Below are 23,136 nucleotides of genomic sequence, written 5' to 3'. Positions count from 1 at the left end.
ACGGTAGAGTTTTTGCCAATGAAACTGGTGGACTATCATGACCTTTCCAATCATCATTGTAAACCAGTTAACTATTCTATCTTTCCCAACCATCGTTACAGATCCAGATATGCAGCTTCCAGTTTGCAGTAGATCAAGACTAGATCATCCAGTGGTAGTACTGTAACATGCTGCGTGGAACTATAGTTCTTGCATCGCTACAATGCACACATCTGACTTTAAGGGTTAAGACCATTAATTCTAGATTTTGATCATTGAAATCTACTTTACGAGGACATCCTTGATCCACAAGATTGGAACAATAATTGATGCCTGCATCAGTTCTGCTCTGCTTGTCCCAACACCGTGTTTTATAATTAGGTTAATTAGGGTTATAAATTTATGATACTGCACCTCCAGCTAAGGTGACCTACAATTGGGGAGGTCGAATTTAGAAATTTTCACCAAGGCATACTTTTTTTTCTTTGAATAATTTAGTTAACTACTAAACCGCTTAACTTCACGCATACACACAATAGACAAGTTAGATATCTGCTTGATCATAAATGATATAATTTTTATAACAAAAATCATAAATATATAATTCTATTTCTATTAGCTTTCCGTAGCGGGCTCATAAATGTAGTGCACCATAATTGTTGCTACAAATCATGCCACCTCCCCAGTGCTTCCCCAACTCGGATTCTATCTCCACGTTTGATGCTAAACTTGAACTTTGAAGAGGAATTCCCAAGTTCAACTGATTTTGATATGGGGGCTTGGAAGACTAGTACCACTGTTGATCCCATGTTGAAAGCGGCTACCTGAAAGGATTAGAGCATAAAAAACAGTAAATAAAAAATGACAAGATGACTGAAGACTTAATAATTTGTTTCGTCTTTAAATATTATTAATAAATTTTGGTAGAGGAGATTCAAATTAGCGACCTCCATGAGTTTTGTTACCCAGCCAATTTTTGGTCCTTATTAAAGGAGAAGCTATCAAGCATTAAAAAATAAGAAATAATTATTGCATCTCTAACCTCATCCCCTTTCTTCAGCATCATACCAACACCTTCAGGTTCATAAAGCCGTTCTTCAGGAGGTTCTGAAGGCAGTAACTTCTTTCTTGGCTGATTTGTCTTAAGTTCCGGTTCAATGGAAAGCTGGCATGTACAAGTTTACACCAAAGTGAGGATTTTTTTAATTTTTGTTTTGTTTCTTAAAAGTTACACACACACCTAGTGGGTGTAGAAGACTGTAGAACCCATGACCTCATGCTTCATCCCATTATCATGGAAGGAAGTATGTGCCATTCGATCTAAAGCCCACTGGCCAAAACAGAGGGAATCTATCAAATTACATACTTCAATTCCAACTGTCAATGTAGCATGGTTACTTCTATTCTAAACAAATCACGATGTTTGTTTAACAAAAATGGGATCATCTGGTAATCTTAGCTTTACACCTAGGCAGAAAGTGGCTGTCATCAACTATCCTATCTCATTTTCTTTTTTTTGATAAGTAACTATCCTATCTCATTTTCCTTAAAGGATTTCCATAATTTAGCACTTTTATGAGATAAAACACCATGCACTGCCAGCCATTGGCTTGGTGAGATTAAATTTCCAATGGTTTCTTCTTTCTAATTGTTAACCCACAAGTGTAAAAAGGGCCTTCCAATGTGTACACAAAAGGGAGCTTTATTAAAAGAACAAAGTTTGGCTCCAAGCATGTTTGGTGCCTTAGGCTTCAACCCACAAAAATGAAATGTGTCCCTGTCATGTGCAATGCACATCACTTTGAGTCATGTGCATTGCACATGACAACACCTAGGAAAATGAAATGTGTCCCTGTCATGTGCAATGCACATCACTTTGAGTCATGTGCATTGCACATGACAAGGACACATGTTATCTTCCTAGTGTGGGTTGAAGACTAGACTCCAAACAAACNAGGTTTATTTATTAATTTCTATGACTAGAGAGAGAGAGAAGAGAGAGAGAGAGAGAGATTGTATGAACTCATCATCTGCAAAAAGCCAACCTCAATTGACCCAATATTTGTAGCGCCAACTGCAGCCATCGCCATAAACCCTTCTTGCCATAGACCTTCAAGTACAACCTGGTGACAAGAGAATTACAGAGAATCCATGAAACCCAAACTTATTCACAAAGATAAGAAAACAATTGTTGAGCCAAACACAACAAATTAAAATTTTGATAAGTTCAGGACATTAATATATATTTGGAGGCAGATGGTTGATGGCAATGACAGATACAAAAAGAATCTTGGCAGGAAGTCAGCAAATACTGTAGAGATATCCAATTACACAAAACAAGTTGCAGCTGCTGAATCATATCAGCAGTTGATGAACCACATGATTATTCCAAATGAGGAAAAAGGGGCAGTTTGAAAGCACATATTATCTACATAGATATTGCAAGAAGAGAGTTTTGGCATTACTGAACATTGGGAAATGTCCAACATGTTAATATAAAATGAAAATCAGAATTACCCTTTCATTCTCAACATAAAGGTTTTTGATTGTTCTTGCAGCACGTTCATTCACAGGAAATAAGCGACCTGCAAAGTAAATCAACTTATTTTACAGATAACAAGCAAAAAAGAAAATCAGATTAATCAAATATTGACAGAATAGAACTGATTGAAAGTAAAAAGATTATGTGAAATATAAATGAATAGGGAAATGTTGACATCTACATTTTAATATTTAATTACTCTTAATGTTCCGACTGTTAGCTAATGTTGTCTCTATGACAAGATATGCACATAGCTGCTTACACAAGCAGTCAATTTTCCAAAGCATATGCACATAATCATTAGCTGAAAGATCTTTTGTCAGCAGGGAGCACTGTGGATGGAAGGGGATCAAGACACTCATAACAAGGGAATTCAAGAAAAGACATGAGCTACTAACTCTTATGGTCCGTTTGGATTGATGGAGAAGGAGGGGGAGTAGAGTAGAGTAGAGTAAATTTAACAGAAAATTAGCTTATTTTTAGCCAACTCTGCTCTACTCCTCCCTACTCTCCCTCCTTCCCCCTCCAACCAAACAGGCCTTTAGATTCTAGGACTGACCAACTCAAATTTAATTTTGATTTTATCTCTAGAAAAGAAAAGATTTCCACAAGATGAACACACCACCTGAGTTTTTTTTCCATCTTTGTCCTTCATATTATTGTATTCTTTTTTGACTTTTTGTTTTAACTTTTAATACCATTTTCGTAGATTTCACTATAATAAAATAATTCTCTGTGTTGTATAGAGCATATTAGTCAACAGAAGAGAGGCACATAACACAACATTCAGAGAGCCAACCACCGCCCGCTACCGGAGGGGGTGGTGGTGGAGAGATTGGTAAGTTACACACGCACCCAATGGATCTTGAACATTTGACCTCACCCTCCACCTAGAATTGAGAGGAGGGGGGGGGGGGGGGGGGTGTGTCAGTGGAGTTAGAGCTCATTGGACTAACCACAGAAAAAATATTGGCCTATGCATTACAAATGTATAAGTTCCTCCAATAAAAGGTTTACCTGAAAAATGCCGGCGGACAAGGATGCTCCAATCAGCTGGAGAGTGTATGCGATGATAGTCTCCAGGCTTCAAGTAAATTACACAGTAAAAGAGGCCTTTCATTGGACTGCAATGACAGTTTTCAATGTATAAATTAGCTTGCATATCGTTTCACTTTGTGGAAGCAAAAAATCATAGTTGCAGGTGGGCATAAAGTCCAATGTAAGTCACTTATCCAAAGTGAAGACTAAATGACAAACCAAGTAAACTTGATAACAAAGAGACACAGACTGCTGTACAAATATGCAGGTATGTAACACATGCAAGGAAAAGTTATGTGTTAGATCACGTTTGAAGCTAAATGTAAATTTCTTAAATTGGGGAAGGAATTGATAATTTCATTAAACCATATTTTGCTCTCATTGAATTGGTCATGTATGACAATTAAAGAATTTTATAAAGAATGACATTTTCATTGCAAAGGTCAGAATGTGGACTTAATCCATAGTTAACTGAAGTTGTGAGATTTCTAAATGAATCAAAAAATATCATATTCCTATACCATGAAATCTACATGAACATTTGGTGGAAGTGGCCAGAGTACCTTCCAACAAGCAAGTGAAACGAAGTGCATAAGATGCTCTAAATCCTAAAGGAACATTATAAATGTTTCCTTTCAAAAGATTGACTCACGTATCTTTACTAGACTTAATAAACCCTTAATCCCAAGTAGATAAGGTTGATCTCATATTCCATGTTACATAATATGCATATTTTGTAATACTAAAAAACATGCAAAAATTTTAATTGTAAGAATATGAAGATTTGACAATCCAGCTTGACTTTGTTGCCAACATCTGCACTTTGAAAAAAAACATGAAGGGATATTGATGAAATCAATTCTTCATTCACATGGTCAGATGCGCCCTTTAATCATTACAGAACCAAAACAAATTGTGATTGAGAACTTAAAAAACGAACATCACTCTAAACTGCTTGTTGTTTAAATTAATTATTAAATCCCCTTCAACAATATGGACCTCAAAAGCCATTTAAGATCCAAAACATTCAAAGTACATTCTACCTTTTACATGAAACCAATGCCCATTATTCCCTATGAAATCCTTAAGAATTAATTTAGTTTTCAAGAAGGCCTTGTGGAAAAGGTGTTCATGGGGAAAGCAAAGGGAAAGTAAAAAAGAAATTTGCATTCTATCATAAGTTTTCTAGGAATTGTCTCAGCCCTCAATTTACTCATGATGTATTGTCATCATTAACAAAAGAAAATGACAAAAAAAGATAAGAATTAAAGGAAAAGAAGTTCAACCAAGAAAATATATGTTGGTGAAACACACACATTCCTGTGACAAGCAAATGCACCAAAGTTCTATTCTTATGTTTGATTCTCTCAATCAAAGAGAGCCTAGGTTGTGCTAATATTTTCATTGAATCTTTGTCATATTTTGTATTTCCAATGACATGAACAAGTCCAAAACTACAACAAATTTCCTTGAGATACTATGGTAATTTATATTGGGGAGTTACAAAAGAACGCTCTATTACACACATTTGCAACATAATAGATGCAGAATAAGTGACATATTCAGATGCCAATCTAGGAAAATAAATTCTGAAAGATAAATCAGTTTGTGCCTATAAGTGATAAGCATACTTATACGTGATCATGAATATCCTTATCTGCATCATGTTAAAGATTGAGGAAAAAAATTTATTAGACATGAATATCTAATTACCGTGCTGATACAGGATCCCAAACTTTAGGAGAAGCCAATGAAACGCTCCACCATGACTTCTTACTCTTCTCTTTCACAGTACTTTCCTGTTCACTAACTTCTTCTTGCATATCCCCTTGGGCTATCATGGGAAGACAAGAGCTTGCACCAAGAAGAGAAGAAACAGAATAGGAAAACCCTTTGACTTGCTCAATCATAGCCCCTGCTCCTTTCAACTCTCCAAATCTTAAAATGGTACCGTCCACGGGACTAACCTATATTCGCATGAAACACAATCATACAGGTTAAGTAACATTTAGCAATGATTTAGAGTAAAACATATTGGACATAAAGGATGTCCAAGAAGCTGGTTACCAGTTACCAGACATCGTGGGTCACGGTCAATAGGCCTGGAACCTTCTTTCAATGAGCGAACAAAGAAGTGCCGTAAAGAAGCATATTCATCCAGAGGCAGGGCTGCTTCTTCTAAATCTGTAAAGCAAACCAGATCATAATTCTTATGTCTTTTTGAGTATAGCCATTAATGAATACATTCTACTAATTGTATCAAAATAAGAAGGGCTACATGTACACTACACTTCAGTAACTTCAAGTTACACTTATATTTCAACAAGCCTTTAAAGTTTCAATTGGAACAATTAAGCTCTCAAAGGTTCCCTAGTGCTCCAAGTAATTTACCCTATGCTTGGATGCAGGAGATGGAGGGAAAGAAGTTGTGAAGATGGCCGGAATATGCTAAAAATAGTACATTTCGACCATCTTCCTATCAAATCTCCCTCCATATTCCTCCACCCCAAACACCTTAGTAGGCTCTAAGAAGCTCTAGTTGAATTGGATGGAATTTGATGTTTGGTCTTGGTTTTATTTGGGATTATTCTCTAATTTCCACAAAAAAAGGAACCCTGCACATTATCAAACCTAAAGACTTTCCCAAATATTTATCCCTTATGTGAAGTATGACAGTACTTCATGCTTTTGGGTTAAAATCATAATGTCTGTTTTTTTTTTTCTTTACTTCTAAGAAGATATAAACAATTGGTGATGAAGATGTTTGATGGAAAGAACAGGGGAGTTGATAGAACCAAAAAAGAAAGGAATTTTACATACTCAATTAAAAGCCAGGAGACTGGATGACATTAAAAAACTAACGAAACTTCGAGCTTTATTACTCAAATCTAAACTTCAATGACTTCATCAAAATTCTAATTGAACTTGGAGGTAGTAGAGTGTCATAAACCTTAAGTAGAGTAACAATAAAGCAGTATAACTAATAGCAATAACAAAGAAAAGTAAAACAATCATACTTGAATGGAATGCCCGAGCCCATGCTCTATATGCATAAGGACGCAGCCAGACAGGAAGTTCCTAAGAACATTTACTTCCACTAAGTAAATTCATATCAAAATAACATAATATCATAGAAATATAACATAATTATTGGAGAAACATGAGCAAAAAATTACTAAATAAAAAGACAGATGTTTCTTAAACATGTAAAGTACACTACATGTCAAGCAAGGGAAAGCAAGAATTGTAAAATCGTCAGAAATAGCTACATGAAAACAGTGATTTAACCATAAATAGGAATAAGAATTTATTGCCAACCACTTTAGCAGGAAAAACTAGTGGATATCAGATAGCTATCATGGGTGAAGGGTAGAAATCTTTTTCTTTTATATAGGTAATAAAAGTTTTATTGAAAAAAAGTACACCATGTTCTGAATTGTGAACAAATTGAACAGAAGACCCTTCTTTAATCTAACAAATGAAATACTCTGATTTTGTCATATTACAGTTTAATTCTGCTGCCAGATAGTCAAAAGAATTTACCAAAAACAAACTTCAAAGAATGACAAAGCCAAGTATCTGATGCATAAGTATTCCAAGAATCAAAGATAACCAATAGCTTCAAACAGAAGATCCTTGATTCTCAAAACTAATGAATTGCAGGAAATGGCATCTTAAAAGTATTAAGGCTATAGTGGTGTTCCTTCTGATCAAATAGTATATGTAGATCCGTCTCCAAATATAATTATCAAAATTTCCCTCAATAGGCGAGAGCATTTTACAGAAGAAACCATACTTGAATGTAACACATCCTAAATAATTTCCCTAAAGTTATCATAGACAAATCCTTGAAACATATTTGTGAATTATCAAACACCATGAAGTATAATTAGTTTGAAGACAGTACTCCAATGATTTTCTCCACAACATGCATTAAAAGAGAAAAAGAATATCCAATATGGAAGAGAAAGTTAAAAATTCAGGGAATAACTTTAACTTGAAACGGTACAGGAGCATCATAACTAAGTTTTTCAGCTTACAAAATAGGAAATTACTCACCACGCCTGTCAAGAAACCCCAACATCTAGAGATAGAGCGCAGTGGTAGCAATCTCAAAAATGACGCCTAATGTTGGCAAGTAAAAAGAAAAAAATATCAAAGTTAGACATGAAGAGTACAACATCTGTGTAGCTGAAACACATTGGCTACAAAATATGCAAAAGAATCACAAAACAAGAATACATGGGCAAGATTATAGAGATATTACTTTTACATCAGGTTGGAACTCAAATTCAATTCCTTTTTCTCGTGCCTCTTCAACCTATCACCAAGGGGGGAAAGTAGATTAAACAAATGAATGACAACCAAAAAAATTGATAGTAGGGCAAATATAATACAAAATGCGCACACACGTGCGCGCGCGCAAACACACACACACACACACACACACTCCATGCAGTTATCTAGTCATTGGCAAGTGTTTGTGCTTCTCTGTCTCTCAAACATAACTTCTTAACATTTTACTTTTATTCTATTTGGAATTTGGTTCCTACAGAGCGAGAGAATAAATAAACATTAAATTAAGATAATTAATTAATTTTTCTAAGATTCCAAAACATTTATTTTTTGTCCTTTTGGTGACTAATCAGGATAGAATGAAACCTAATGTTACTGTGTAGTCTATTTGCTTCTAAGATAGATAAAAATGCGTACATTCACCACATTTCCAAATCAAAATTAGTACCCCATTCTAAAACTTTTAGAAGTACACCTAACCCTAAAATATTCATTGCTTATGGCCCCATTAAAATCAACACTACAAGAATACCCTTTTGGAAAATTACAACTCTCCATATGGCAAAAGTTCTTCTATATTTCTTAGGTGGCTCTGAACCAATGAGCACTTATACTGACATTATCAAAGAGGAACTAAAACTTAGAGGATAATAGCTTCCCAACTTTGCGCTCTAATTTTTGGAGCTTTCAAATAATAATTTGTTCCAGTTATGAACAAAACTAGTCAGGAGTGGTGCCTGCCTGAAATGTAATTATTTTGGTGTCGTACATAATTCTAATTGGCCCATCCATGAGGAGCACATAACTACAGCTATAAAAGCAAATAGATGTCATTCACCCCTCCTTACATGAAACTACAAGTTACGAGTTAGGAAGTTGCAACGACACATCTATAACCAATGTATACCTTCTTGTCATCATAAAGCCTACGGGCATGGAGAACCCCAAGCATAAGTAAAGTAGCGGCGGTTGCACCAGGCACCAAAAAAGAATCACCTGCATACACCCTCAGTGATGAGCTTCACACACTTCTAATTAGAATAGACAATAAACTAATTAACCAATCATCATGATCACTTAATTAATTAATTATAATAAAAAGCTCTGTATTTAATTTTCTTCTTTAACACTTTTCTATCTTGTTCATGCAAATTATTACCTGAATTTAAAAAAAAAAAAAAAAAAAACACAACAACAACAACAACAACTGACCTCTTCTTAAGTTTTTGAGGATTTCACAAATTTTCTGAACTTCTTCCACTCAAATTTAACAGCAATCATAAACATTTGCTAATAATCTTTCAGAACTAATGGTTTGCTTCCTAAGGCATCTATCAGCATTTTGAATTTGCAAAACATTTACTGCTTTTGGTAGCAAAGCCTATCATTATTTTCTCAACAAAAATTTCAATACAAGTAGCTTTTGGCTTTGAACAAACACTGCTGTAGAAAATTAACAGCAGATAATGTAAAGTAAAACTACAAAGTTTCTATTTCAGTAGATTTTTTAATTCTTGGATTTTCTAAGCAACCAAACAAATAACATGTACAGAAAGTTTCGGAAGTTTCAAGTAAATAGGCAGGACAGGCTGACCTCGAGAAGGGCCAGTTCCGCCATTGAATGAAGTTCGGGCTCGAGTGGTTGTTTGGAGCTTTTTGAAGAACGAAGTGAAGCAGCGACGCTGGTTGTGGAGGTATCCATGGCGTGTGCGGTAAAGAAAAATTGGGAGCCTATACGAAACCCTGAATTTCATATTTGTTGAATTAATCAATAACGCTCACTCTGTTTGCAGGGATAGCACTCTGGCTGGTTAGGGTTTTGTAGCCTGCGTCGTGTGTGTTTTATATTTTTTGTATCGGGGGCAAATTAAACGGCGGACATATCTGTTAGTAGTGGTGGTGGTGGTAAGGTTTTACTTGCGGCACACTTTTGGTCCTAAATTTAAAATGACCTATAGGTAGGGATGTTAGTTACTGTTATTTTATCAACCGTTTTTAATGTTTAAATAATATCATATATATATTTTTATATAATTTTTTTACATGTATTTTCATAAAATTAATATCGTTATTATTAGAAGTCTCTTACCAAATAAGCCTTAGTTGTTGTTATTTTTTTTTCTTATTTATTGAAATTGGGCTTCTTACTATCTCTCTCTCTCTCTCTCTCTCTCTCTCTCTATAATATATATATATATATTTTTTTTTTTTTGCTGAACTCTTACTATTAGGATATATAAAAGTTTCCAGTTTTCTTTCTCAAAAAGAAAATCATTTTTTAAATTAAAAAAAATTTATACCAAAATATATATTTTAAAAAAAATTGTAAGTATAAATATATTAACATATTTTATCCAAATATATATATATATATATATAAAACATATATAATTAAAAAATTTCAAAACATTTGGGTGTTTGGGGGGTGGGGTGTTGCGGCCTCTATTAGGATTCACCACTATTTGAGAGCATGTCTTTAAAATAACTCTTTAGTGAGGAAATTTTATCTGCAGTAACAAACAAACAAACAAACAAAAAAATCTTGCTTAGGTGACTATTGTTGCCAAAACACCACCGAAGTTTGAGATGATTTGAGAGAAGATGGAGAAGGAGGAGGCTTGGTGAAACTATGTAGGAAAATGTGAGAGACTTTGATAGGGCGTAGGTATTTTCTCATCGGGCCGCTAAAAACCAATCCCCTCAATTTGAGGATAAAATGAGAAAGGGTAGGAGGTAGATGGTAGTAAAACACAAAAACTAACACTTCCTTTTGTTTTTCGTTTATGTGTTTTTTTGCTAGTTATTTCATTAGCTGTGTTACTTTGTAGGTTTATAATAATTAAAAAAAAAACTTTCTTATAAACCATTAAAAAATTTTGTTACACATTTACTTGACACGAAAAATATGTTAGCAATTCTCATATTTTATGGAATATTTAAAACATAATATTCCATACAAAGTATACAACTATTTCTAAACAAAATCACCAACAATTAAAATATAATTACAACCATAAATTTTGAAGGCAAAATTAGTAAAATTGACATTCACTTAAACAAACGGATTTAAATGAGTTTCAAATTTGAATTGCTCTTGTGGAGACCATTTTTGCCGAATGACCAATAGCTTGCTTATAATCCTTAGCTCAGAGTCCCACCTTAGAAGGCTTTGTCCGCTTTGGGGAGCCAAGCCCTCACGGTTTTGTCACAAAGGGGTGGGATTGTCCCACATCGCCTAAGTAACCCTCCCACTCATGCTTTATATGCCCTTGGAGCTTGCATGAGTATACCACTACAACACGGCCCTTTTAATGTGGAGACCATTCTTGCCGAAAGACCAATAGCTTGCTTGTAATCTTTAGCTCAGAGTCCCACCTCATGTGTTGTAGTGGTACACTCATGCAAGCTCCAAGGGCATATAAAGCATGAGTGGGAGTGTTACTTAGGTGATGTGGGACAATCTCACCCCTTTGTGACAAAACCGTGAAGGCTTGGCTCCCCAAAGCGGACAAAGCCTTCTAAGGTGGAACTCTGAGTTAAGGATTACAAGCAAGCTATTGGTTCTTCGGCAAAAATGGTCTCCACAGCTCTATTTATTAAATTGGTCAATTCGTGTCAACTTGAATTTCACACACTGTTAGGGTATCTTTTTTTTACACCAAATTTTATTTAAGTACCACCTATTTATTTTCAAATACCGATAATAAGTTATTGGGTTTTCCCAAATAATTTTTTCTCTATTATTTTGTTAACCACAAATATTTCATATCTCATTATCTAAATTTGGTCATGTTATAAACAATCACAAAAAGCGCAAAAAACTTATATTTTATCCAATTTTATTATAATTATTTAGCTAATCCCAAAACCGGCCCTATGAGCCCAATACACACACCCTATTTTATTTAAAGCCCGAGAATACTTATACTTGACAATATTTGAAAAGTCCATGATTCAAGTCCATGGCAAAACAATTTTATCAATGGAATTCAAATCCATGATCAAAGCCCATGATTTAAATCCATGTCAATTTTATCAATGAAATTTAAATCCATAATCAAATCCCATGGTTTAAACCCATGGCAATTTATTTATCTAAAGCCCAATTCTCATTGGCAATATCAAAACCCAGTTCTCGCCGACAATTTTTAAATCCCAATATTTATTGGCAACATCAAAATCCTATTCTCCTTGGCAATATCAAAACCCAGTTCTCGCTAGCAATATTTAAAGCCCAATTCTTATTAGTAATATCAAAACTCAATTCTCATTGGCAATATCAAAAGCCTAACTTACGTTGGCACTATTAAAAGCCCAAGCTAACTACTTGGCATTGTTTTATCAAAAGCCCAAGGCTATTAATACTTGGAAAAATACTATATCATAATTATTTCACTTAAAAGTCCAATAATGAACAATACTTTAGAATCTTAAACCTATTACTATAATATTACAAGCTCATGAAATTTATGAATTATCTATTCTCAAAACCCATGGCAATCATCTTATAAAAGCCCGTGAAAAGTTATAATTATTTATCTTAGACCCCTAACATTTATTTATTTCATATTATATTATAAACTCATGTTCACTATCTATTTTACATCACAACATTCATAATATTTATTTCCAAAACTCATGGTAATTATTCATCCTACATGCTTATTATGATTATCTATAGAAAAACTTGTGAGAATATCACATTATTCCATTATAGTGGTTGTTACCATATTTATTTAAAACCCATGGATATTGCCTCTATTTAAAACCCATGGTAAATATTATTCTCAAGAAAAAATTGGAAATCATTATTTAAAAAGTCCCAAAGAAAATATCATTTACAAAGTAATCCGTAGAAAAAATTATGAGAAACTATACAAATTGTTATTTAAAACCTATGGAAATTAATACCCAAAACGTATCATAAATACTTATTAAAGCTTATAAATTCATTTTATTTCTACTAACAACTAAAGCCCATATGGAATAAAAATTCATGACAATATATGGTAGCTTTGTCTATTTTGTAGGGCTCACAATGAGAAAGCAAAAGGATAGGCCAAAATGAAGAAAACCACTAAGTCAGAAGCCCACCAAAATACTCAACCCTCATAGCCAAGCCCAACATGAAATCTCAACCAAAACAGCCCACATGTGCAAACTAACCCCACTGAAGAACTTCATTTAGTTCTGCCTTCCACTGGAGGTCATCTCAAGAAGCAACAAAGCTCCTAAACCAAATTAGGAGCTAGCCACCTGTCTCACTACCAACTCTGATGTAAACGGTACCAGAGGCTAACACCTAAAGGCTAATGGGCAATAAATACCCTTCTTTCCCAAATTTTGGTCATAACTTAAGGAAGCCATAACCAAGACCTCCAAACTCATGAAATCCTCAACCAAATAGTTTATTTTATTACTAAAAATGTATGTAATTGATTCATAAACCAAGCCCATGAATTTAGAGGGCATAAAGGGATTTCCAGCGAAACCTTCTGAAGTGGACTTAAATTTTGACACCTAGCTTAGGGTGTTGAATCCTACTTCCTAGAGTCCAAATCTCAATTGCAGCACTAGGATTCCTCTTTAATACTGCCTTAATCCCATTGGTTGAACACAATCTTAGAATTCTTAGCATTTAATACAAGATTACGCTGATTTTTACCCATGTATGACATTACCCAAAGAAGCAAAACAGCCCCAAAAGAAAATCTCCCATTTTAGGCCAAATCCTAGGATAATTAAGTCTGTTGTCCTGCCCTTGATCAGTCCTACGTTTTTGGACTTTTGCTAATCAATCTCTTGAGCTTCACTATAAAGGGGAACTACCATCAACTTATGGAAGACAACAAAATCTTATCATAAAATTCCTCACCTATCATGCTATTTTCTGCCCATAAGTTAGTCCCTTAATTTAGAAACTAGCCTTTACCCATTAAAGCCTTAGCCTCAACATTAACTCCATCACACTACCACAAGCTTAAATACCCACTCACTTAAAAATAGCCTACACTACACCATTCATGCCCCACATATAGATATTCCAAAAATCTTAGTTCAATATATGCCGTTCTAAGCTGGAATCTCTCTTTCTCCCTTCATTCCATCTTATTTTTTCTTCTTTTATTTGTAATTATAAAGCCTTTAATCCTTACTTATTGTTATTATGATGAAAGTCATAATGTTTTGGATACTATGGAAGTTTTCCCTTATGTTGACTTAATAATAATAAGAAAAACATATGATTTTCACCATGTGAACACACTTATTAATCTGTCAGCATCTACTACTAGAGGTCTGTCATTTTCACTACTAGACCATTTTTCCTCTTGTGTACTTGTTATAATGGACTCACTTTTATATTAACCAACTAAGGAGGAAATGCATATTTTTTACTATGCAAATACATTTATTGATTTTTCAAACATCTATCGTTAGACGTTTCTCTTACTTACCGCTAGACTATTATTTAAGCACTTGTTGTGGTGGGCTATCATTTGTGCTAGTTTTTCTTTGCAGGAGGTATTTTGGGAGCCTTATTGTAATCTTTGTTGGATGCAACCTAGACTTTAAGCAAAATGGGCCTTTCACACTTCACTGATAGCCTTTGGGCCATGTTCCAAGCCTAAAGTTGAGTTTCAGCTTGACTCCCCTAACATCATATGGGCAACGAAAAAACACCCCCAACACACACAAACTTGTTAAGCTTAAATCTTCGCATTCTAATTCACATAGTGTTTGGAATCAAATATTGCCCCATGTTTAGATTACATTAAAATTTAAAATAGGTAAATGGCTTACAGTAAAGGAACCTTCTCAATCCCTTATTTGGGGCAAAGCCAAAGCCGCTCTCCTTGCTATGTCCACAGCAATAAATCTTGGTTTCAAGTTTGTGATTTTTGAAGGTGATGCCAAGGTTATTATTGATTCTATAATTTGCTCATCTTCTGATCTTCCATGGGAAATCTCTTCCATTATCTCAAACATCCACAACCTTTTTCCTTACTTTTTTATTGCAAAATTTTCCTTTTTTTATTTCATATAATGAGCTTGTTCATCACTTAGCTCGTTGGGCATGTATTTCTCCAAATTAGGGACTCCAACCCATCTCTTCCATCCCTTTGTGGGTCTTTTGTAAGGAAATTGATTGATTGGTTCCCCCTTTGTTATCCCGGCCTTTTTTGGGGCATATGCCTCCCTTTCTTTCTTAATAATATTATCTTACTTATAAAAAAAGGGTTATGTTAAAGGGTGCCTTTAGGGCAATTATTAATAAACTATAATGAAAAGTTTTGACACCACTTTTATGGAAAATATAAAAAATTGTTAACAAAATTAATTGCTTTATCATTTTTCTATAAAATGTACCTAAAATAGTTCTTAAAATAGTGCCCTTAGGGCTTTCATAAAAAAAAATTATAAAAAAAAAAAAAATGAAGAAAGGTAAACGGCTTACATAAGGAGAAACGATACAATTCCCTTTCGCTCTCGTTTGGGAGGAGGGAATAGAATGAAATGGAAGAGAATGAAAAGAATAATTTTATAATATTATTCAATTTACTTGTTTAGGAGTTTTAATTGAGGGAATGAAAAACCTATTTCCTTATTTGGGTGTTTAACCTTTTTTTTTGAATAGGAAGGATTTGGGAAGAAAAGAAGAGAAATGGAAGGAAATGAAATAAATTCATTTGTTTGTTTAGGAGGGATTGGTGTGAAGGAAAAGAAAACAAAAGAAACATATTCATTTGTGGCCCATCATATGCTTTTGTCCCAAATTGGGAGGAAAATGAGAGATAAGAAAGAGTACTTATTGTGGGACCCACCAATAAGGTGTGATTCCCTTCATTTTTCCCTTACAAACCAAACAAGGGAAATGAAAAAATTTATCCTTTCTCTTCCCTCTCATCTCCCCTTTATCTTCCCTTCCCTCCCCTTTTGTTTTACCAAACACAGTGTAAGTGAGAGGGAATAAAATGAGTAGGAGAAAACACTCATTCCTCTTTATTCCATTAAAATCTCAAATTTTTATTCCTCAAAATTGGGAGAAATAGAAAGAAATGTAATTAGATTTAATAATTTTTTTACTAAAACTCTTAAAACACCCTTATAAATTTAACTATTTATTTTAAAATAAGGGTTTAATAGTAATATTATCATAAAATAACTCATTCAATTCCCTCTATATTATTCTCAAACAAGATTACTTATATTCTATTTCATTCCCTCTATGTTACTCTCAAACATCCAATCAAAATTATTTAATTTCATTCCATTCTTTTATTTTCCAAACAAGATTACTTACGTTCCTGTAGGGACCAGATTTGGGCTATTCTTCAAGTTGAGAGAGTAGGCCCAGATCCAGCTTGCCTTTCAATAAATTTATAGAGAGTGGGCTCAAGAACTAGGCTCTAGTAAGGGGTGCAACTGCCCTGCATGGTTGCATGTGGATTTATCAACTTAAACATGAATTGGGATGCACAATGATGCTCCTCGGACTGGTCTTCCGAAGCTTGGCGTTCTTATTACTACTTTTAAGATTGATTACAAAGGTTCAGAGGACACAGGTCACTACAGGACTTCTTAATGCCGATCCTCCGTCCCCCTTTTAGGAGAGACTCCTTACATTATATATCTCTCTAAACTGATCATCACCCTCCATTTGTTGATCAGTCAGGCCACCACTTGAGAGCCTGTCCCATCAGTCGCATCCCCATTCCCCCTGTGGGTTGCAGCACCCAAGGCAATACTGTTCAGGAGTCCTATCCTCATTAATGCGGCCAGGACGTTAGTTGAGAGCATTCAATGTGGAGGTGACAGCTCGCCTAAGACTTGCTCCTTCACCGTGCTCCCGTCGCCGACGCGTGGCACTTGCCCTTCCCCTCCTCGGATATTCAAGAAGACCTCCCTTTGGTGGAGTGGTGCCTGTGTACTTCCGAGGTCTCAGGTGTCCGAGGACGGGGGCATCCTCGAATATGTTTCTCGGAGGCGGACATTGCGCTTTCATCCTCGGATCCCTCATGCATCCTCGGCGCGAGCCTCTGGGCCTGACTTGAAGTGGGCCGAGGCTGCCTGATTTTCTAGCCCCACAGTTCCATTTCATTTCCTCTTTGTTACTCTTAAACATCCAATTAAAATTATTTAATTTTATTCCATTCTTTTATTTTCCAATAATTTCCCCTCCCTAAATATATTTCATCTCATTCCATTTATTCCTATTCATTTATGATGATCCCATTCCTGTATGAAGATTCTATTATTTTCCATTCTTTCCGGTAAATCTTGGTCTCCATTGGTCGTTTTTACTCGCGAAAAAAAAGGAAGAGACTCCATTGTTAGATAACGGCCAAACCAGCCACTAGAAAATAGAATGCAACCGTCCCTTTACTTTATATCTGAGGCAAAACTAACGCATACATAAAGTGTGAGAGTCTGTTAGAATCTCAAGTCGACTATCAACCATGGCTGCAGCTGTAGCTATAAGCAGCACAGTGAAGTACGGGATCATCGGTGTGGGAATGATGGGCAGAGAACACCTCATCAATCTGCATCATCTTTGCACAGAAGGCGTAGCTGTTGTTGCCATAGCTGACCCCCATGTCCCTTCCCAAGACCTTGCCCTGCAATTAGCTCAATCCTTTAATTGGCCACTCAAGGTACCATTGCTTTGCATTCGATTTCATATCAAATTAGATGGGAATTTTTTTTTTTTTTTTTGGGTATATTCAATTTTGTATTTTTATTCAGTTTAATTAATTGGATCAATGATGGGCACATGAACTTTGGGATTTTAAATGTGGTAGTTCTTCTTGCCACTACTCGTATAATTACAAAACATTCAAAGTCTTAATGAGTATACTTTATTCTTTAGGGGTTCTTATCTTGCACACTAGTTTATGAATTGATGCCTTAATAGAGGTTTTGATGACCTTTAAAAGTTATGAAGGTTTTTTTGGGGCACCGGGAGCTATTGGACAGTGGTCTCTGTGATGTACTGGTTGTGTCATCACCAAACATGACCCATTATGAGATTCTTATGGATATCATCAGCCACCCGAAACCCCATCATGTATTGGTCGAGAAGCCATTGTGCACCACAGTTGCTCACTGCAAAGAGGTTAGTAATCTGATTGCGTGATCATCTGTCATTTTATATGTTGTATGGTATAACAAATCACACTGTATATGTAAGATGGGGAAGCTGTCTTGGAACATTATGCCCATTTGTTTAGATGCGCTGTATTAAATACTTGAACTTTGTTCAATTGACGATTATGGGATTGTCACAAATTGTCTCACTTTTTGGTGGCTAACCTGTGGTGGTAGGGAGTCTGGAATTTGATTTGGGTCAATGACTTTATGACTTCAGGAATTAATGGGAAGATGAATATGCGGTTTAAAGGTCACGAAACCAATATGACACGTGAAGCAAATAATTTACTAAACAAAATCAATTTGTTCCATGAATCCATGATGAAAGTAGCATATGTCACCATTTTTTTGAATGATATACTGGGCACTTGCATGATCAATGTATGAGAATAGAGAACCAATCACTTAGGCCTGACTGAGTTGAGTTTAATGTGAACTTAGGCATTATAGTCATTTGAGGCAGCATTCACTAGATTGTAGCATTTCCATGTCATGAAGGTGATTCCTTAATGAGGCAGTTTGCCTAATTTTGGAAATTTGCATCATGTAGATAAAAATGTAAGTCATTTTCCTCATTTTAAAGAAGTGCAGCATGATTGACAACAAGGTACCTTTGATGCTAATGGATATAGTCAATACTGCTTCTAAGGTTTGAATTTCCTTGACAACCAGATGAGCCATGGTGAAAAAGTTGTGAACTTTCATGATTTATTTGTTTAGCAGAAAAAGGAAAATCTCTAGATTTATTTGGTCCAATACTATTTTATCAAAATTCTTTTTTGCAATGTGTCGAGAAGAAGGAAAAAAATATAGAATAAAATGACTGAAGTTTATCACAAACAGAATTATAACTTATTGACCAGCACTCTACATTAGTTAGTTGATTGCCTTCAGCTATAATTTGTAACTGAATTACATTTGAATACAATTGTGTAGCTGATAACTTTAGTAAGACTTGCATGCTCTTCCATTTTGTTTTAGATTCTAGATTTACGCAGTAGTATAGTTGTTTCTTTCTCTGTTTATTACATATTCAGTTATCTAATTTGTCACATGAGCATACCAATTATATGTTTGGAGGCTACCCTGTTATCTAGTTGATTGCCTAGGCTTCATTACTTATTTTTGTTTTTCACTGATTGAGCAGTAGTGTGTGTGTGTGTGTGTGTGTGTGTAATTCAATTGTTTCAACAAATGGGGGAGGCATTGCCACTGGGCTACGAGGCTTTTGGCCTTTGATTGAGGAGTAATTGGGGTTTCAAAAAATTTCTCTTTTATTGCTGAAATATTAATCGTGGATGAACTGTGTCTAAGTAGCGTGGAAAATTGAAGAAAGAGGTATACAGTTTTTGTATATGGATGCAAAAATGAATTTGTTTTTCATTTTAGGTAGCACCCAAACCTGATTAGAGTATAATTTGAAGTGTAGTAGAGATATTTTTCTTAGTAATATCCTGTGGCTTCACCGCTTTCATTTCATTGACATACACATATTTTACTGAATTCATTAATGATGTTTGTCTAGATATGATAGTAAACATCCAGATTATGCACGGAATTTCTCTCCCTGTCTGTCTTCCTCAAGTTAGTGATGTATTTCCTATTTTGTCTTTGGAGTTAGGTTGTAAATGCTGCTAGAAAGAGGCAGGATATTCTTGTACAAGTTGGTCTGGAGTACAGATACATGCCACCTGTTGCTAAACTAATAGAAATAGTTAAGGGCGGAAATCTTGGACAGGTTAAAATGGTGGCAATCCGGGAACATCGTTTTCCCTTTTTGGTTAAGGTATATAATTGAACTCTTTCCATATTTACAGTGTAGAAATCCATCTTACAGACTTACGCTTGTGATAGGTCAACAATTGGAACCGGTTCAATGTTAACTCAGGGGGAACACTGGTAGAAAAGTGCTGCCATTTCTTTGATCTGATGAGGCTGTTTGCAGGTGCAAATCCTGTCCGTGTGATGGCTTCTGGAGCTATTGATGTTAATCACAAGGATGAAATATATGATGGAAAGGTAACTTTGATTTGATAAAAAATTGGCAAGGATGTTATAAACAAATGGAATGCGTGAAAAGAATTTAGTGTTACAGGTTTAGCTATTTGTTAATATTTTAAAGGTGTTGAATCCTGCAGAAATTAGAAAGTCATATACCCAATTTAATTTGAACATGCTTCCAAACTGTACCACTGGTTCACTAGGTTGTCACAACCAGTCTCCCAATCACTTAAATAAAGCAAGTTGGCTGAGCATAGTCTTATTTTTCCATGCCTTGTTCATGTGAAACTATTTATTATGTTTATACTATTTCAAGCATGGTTTGGTAGATATTATTGTTTATGTCGTTTGGAGGGGTTGAAAGATGCACTTCTTTTAGCATTTGCATTCTAATAAATGGATGATATTTATCCAAATTTACTATCGATAAAATAAAATGTTATTATCCCATTATACCAGAAGAAAATGAAACCTTGATGATGGAACTTGTTTTTTTGATTTAGTGAAGTTCAACCAGGTAGTTGTGTGTGTTTTTATTTTATATATATTTCTACTGATTTATTACCTCCACCCCAAGGCCTCTACAATGGCAGACAACACTTTTTGAGAGACAGAGAACACTTTCCTATAATAGCATGGACTATAAGACATGACTGTGGCTTTAGGCTCCCCACTTCACATGCATACCAGGGACTCTAATTTGTAAAAATCTAGTCACTATTTTTTGTCCGTTGGTAAAAAGAAGGCATAAAACAAGCTCAAAGACATACTTTGCTACCATGTTAATAAAGTAGGTAATATATGTTTCTTTTGTTGTGCAATGACTGGCTGTCATTTAGATAAAAATTGGAATCTGGAAACTTAGCGTTTTGAATAGAGAATATTATACCTGAAGTTTCCGAACAGAAGCTCTGGAAAATATCTTCATTCTACTGAAATCTCAGATCTTTGAATTTTGGAGCCCTTTATGTTTTGTTCACCCTCTTGTTTATTCACCAAGTTTTTTTTTTTTTTTTTTGCTAAACATTTATTCACTAAGTTTTGTGTTCAGGTACCAGATATAATTGACAATGCATATGTTATTGTTGAATTTGACAATGGTTCTAGAGGGATGCTCGACCTCTGCATGTTTGCTGAAGGCAGTAAAAATGAGCAAGAAATATCTGTTGTTGGTCACATTGGGAAGGTAAAATTCTCTCCCTCTCTCTGATCACTTGCAGTGTGTCCACAAGTGACAAGTGACAAGTGACCACGGGGGCCAGTATAAGACAATGTGTCTTATTTCATGTAGTTGCCCACATGAATTTCCACTTGAATTTCATGATTACCTCCCACATGCAGTTGCCTCTTATGGAATTTCCACTTGAATTTCTGGTGGACCAGTATAAGACACAGTGACTTATTTCATCAGTTGCTACCATTAATTGCATTTCCCTGTGACCTCTCTAGTATTTGCTTTTGTTTTGTGCATGCATGCAGGGGAATGCATGTGTTTTCCCTTTCAGCTTGATTCAAATTACAAGTATGCTACAGGGGGAGGCCTTTGTTCCTGAGAGTATTGTACGTTTTGGTACACGAGAGAAAGGAAGAGATGGTGTCCATACTTTAAAAGCTGAGGATGACCGAATAAAGTGGGTTTCTTTCTCTAAAAGTTTAATTGTTTTAAATTGTGAACATCCATGGAAACTCCAATTTTCATGACTACAAGGAAAGCCTTTATATATGGCAATTCTTTTAACTAAGTTCCCAATCAATTGGTTTTCAGATATGATGGGCTGCATCATGGGTCTAGCTACTTGGAACACCTTAACTTCTTGTCTGCAGTTCGAGCTAAAGGTGGCCAAGCTCCTGCAGTGGGTTTGCAAGATGGTTTGATTTCAGTTGCTATAGGAGTTGCAGCACAGCTCTCCATAGAGAAGGGCCGATTTGTTCCCATCGCGGAAGTCATGGATTAATATTGCAGTGCTTCTGTTTGACTTTTGATCTTTGGTGGCAGTGGAAGTTGTAATTCCGTTATCTTCCCCTTCCTCCTTTGTTTAGGTGTAGAAATGGCTGTAATTGTATATCGGGTGGCCTACATTAAAAGGGATTAGCCTATAATAAAAGTCTGCCATATAATGCAAAAATTTTACTTCCTTGTTTCTGCTAACCTTAACAGATTTATTTTTGGGTCAATGCTTAAACCCTGTGCACAATAAAAAAAAAATGCTGTGATATCGTGATTTTTAATTTGCCAATCAAGGAACTGTAAATTCTTGAAGTAGTTGAACCGGTAAAAATGGCAAAGCTATTCCCAACACCAAATAGATAGATGCCCACGTTGAGACTGATGACTCTAGAAGATGGTGGTTAATTGGTTTTACAGAGGAAGCGTGAGTAGGGGAAATTGTTAAAGCACCTAGGAGCTATGGACAAAACCCCATGGCTTTGCCTTGGTGATTTCATGGAATACTGGAGCAAAAGGAGAAACAAGGCAGTTACCCCCACAGAAAATGATGGAATTTTGTGAATAGCTGCCATTTGATTGACATGAGATATAGGGGTATGGACTTTACTGTGGTTGAGGTGGGGAAGCAAATATTCAAGAGAGGCTTCATAGAGCAACGGCTACTATGGTATGGAGTGGCTTCAATGGTTCAGCAGTTGTGTGGTCTATCTTGTCCTGATGTCCCCAAATCTATTTCCTATCATGTCCCCATATTAGTCGAGACGTGAACCCAAGTAAAGCACAAAAAGAGGGGACACAGACCACAGAGTTTTGAGGAGAAGTGGGCCACAAAACCTGAATGCGAAGAGATCATACGTGCTGTGTGAAGTGTGTAAGAGTCAAGAATGAGCAAACAATAAAATTGTTAGTGAGGTCTAGGCAATACAAGAATGAAGAAACCAATCACATCACTCATATATCTATTGACACTAGGACTGAGCAGTTCGGATTGGCAGGGAATTTTTTTTAACCAATCCGCTATTGACGGGTTGGAAAAAAAATTTCAAACCACCTTCAACTCACCAAGCTTAAAAAAGGCGGGTTGGTTGAAAATTTGGGTGGTTTCGACTTCACAGATTAGGCGGGTTAGTTTTAGTTATGTGTTATATACTAAATTTTAAAATTTATTTTACTATTTACAATT

General features: G+C 35.4%; 2 protein-coding genes across 4 annotated transcripts; one reads left to right on the top strand and one right to left on the bottom strand.

Moving 5' to 3' along the window:
* Positions 1-517: 517 nt before the first annotated feature.
* Positions 518-9,825, bottom strand: LOC112028034 (phosphatidylserine decarboxylase proenzyme 1, mitochondrial). Its single transcript, XM_024060678.2, has 12 exons — positions 9,450-9,825; positions 8,763-8,851; positions 7,827-7,880; positions 7,619-7,684; positions 6,577-6,637; positions 5,634-5,743; positions 5,273-5,526; positions 3,539-3,645; positions 2,497-2,564; positions 2,025-2,102; positions 1,022-1,144; positions 518-803 (listed from the first exon to the last, which is right to left on the bottom strand). The coding sequence occupies exons 1-12, from the start codon at positions 9,607-9,609 to the stop codon at positions 642-644; spliced, it is 1,332 nt and encodes a 443-aa protein (XP_023916446.2). The 5' UTR covers positions 9,610-9,825; the 3' UTR covers positions 518-641.
* Positions 9,826-17,079: 7,254 nt separating this feature from the next.
* Positions 17,080-22,154, top strand: LOC112004553 (uncharacterized). Of its 3 annotated transcripts, none has more exons than XM_065776790.1 (7): positions 17,081-17,508; positions 17,799-17,969; positions 19,626-19,790; positions 19,859-20,023; positions 21,057-21,191; positions 21,539-21,636; positions 21,771-22,154. In XM_065776790.1, the coding sequence occupies exons 1-7, from the start codon at positions 17,314-17,316 to the stop codon at positions 21,958-21,960; spliced, it is 1,119 nt and encodes a 372-aa protein (XP_065632862.1). In that variant the 5' UTR covers positions 17,081-17,313; the 3' UTR covers positions 21,961-22,154. The 3 variants fall into 3 exon arrangements, with proteins under 3 accessions (XP_065632863.1, XP_065632862.1, XP_065632864.1); XM_065776792.1 differs by having other exon boundaries at positions 17,394-17,508; positions 17,791-17,969; XM_065776791.1 differs by lacking the exon at positions 17,799-17,969 and having other exon boundaries at positions 17,080-17,508.
* The last annotated feature ends 982 nt before the right edge of the window (positions 22,155-23,136 follow it).

Source organism: Quercus suber, unplaced genomic scaffold (assembly GCF_002906115.3).
Source record: "Quercus suber isolate HL8 unplaced genomic scaffold, Cork oak 2.0 scaffold_142, whole genome shotgun sequence".
Taxonomy (NCBI): Eukaryota; Viridiplantae; Streptophyta; class Magnoliopsida; order Fagales; family Fagaceae; genus Quercus; species Quercus suber.
Note: the sequence above shows the minus strand (reverse complement) of the source record. Positions and strands in the feature narration are given on the sequence as shown.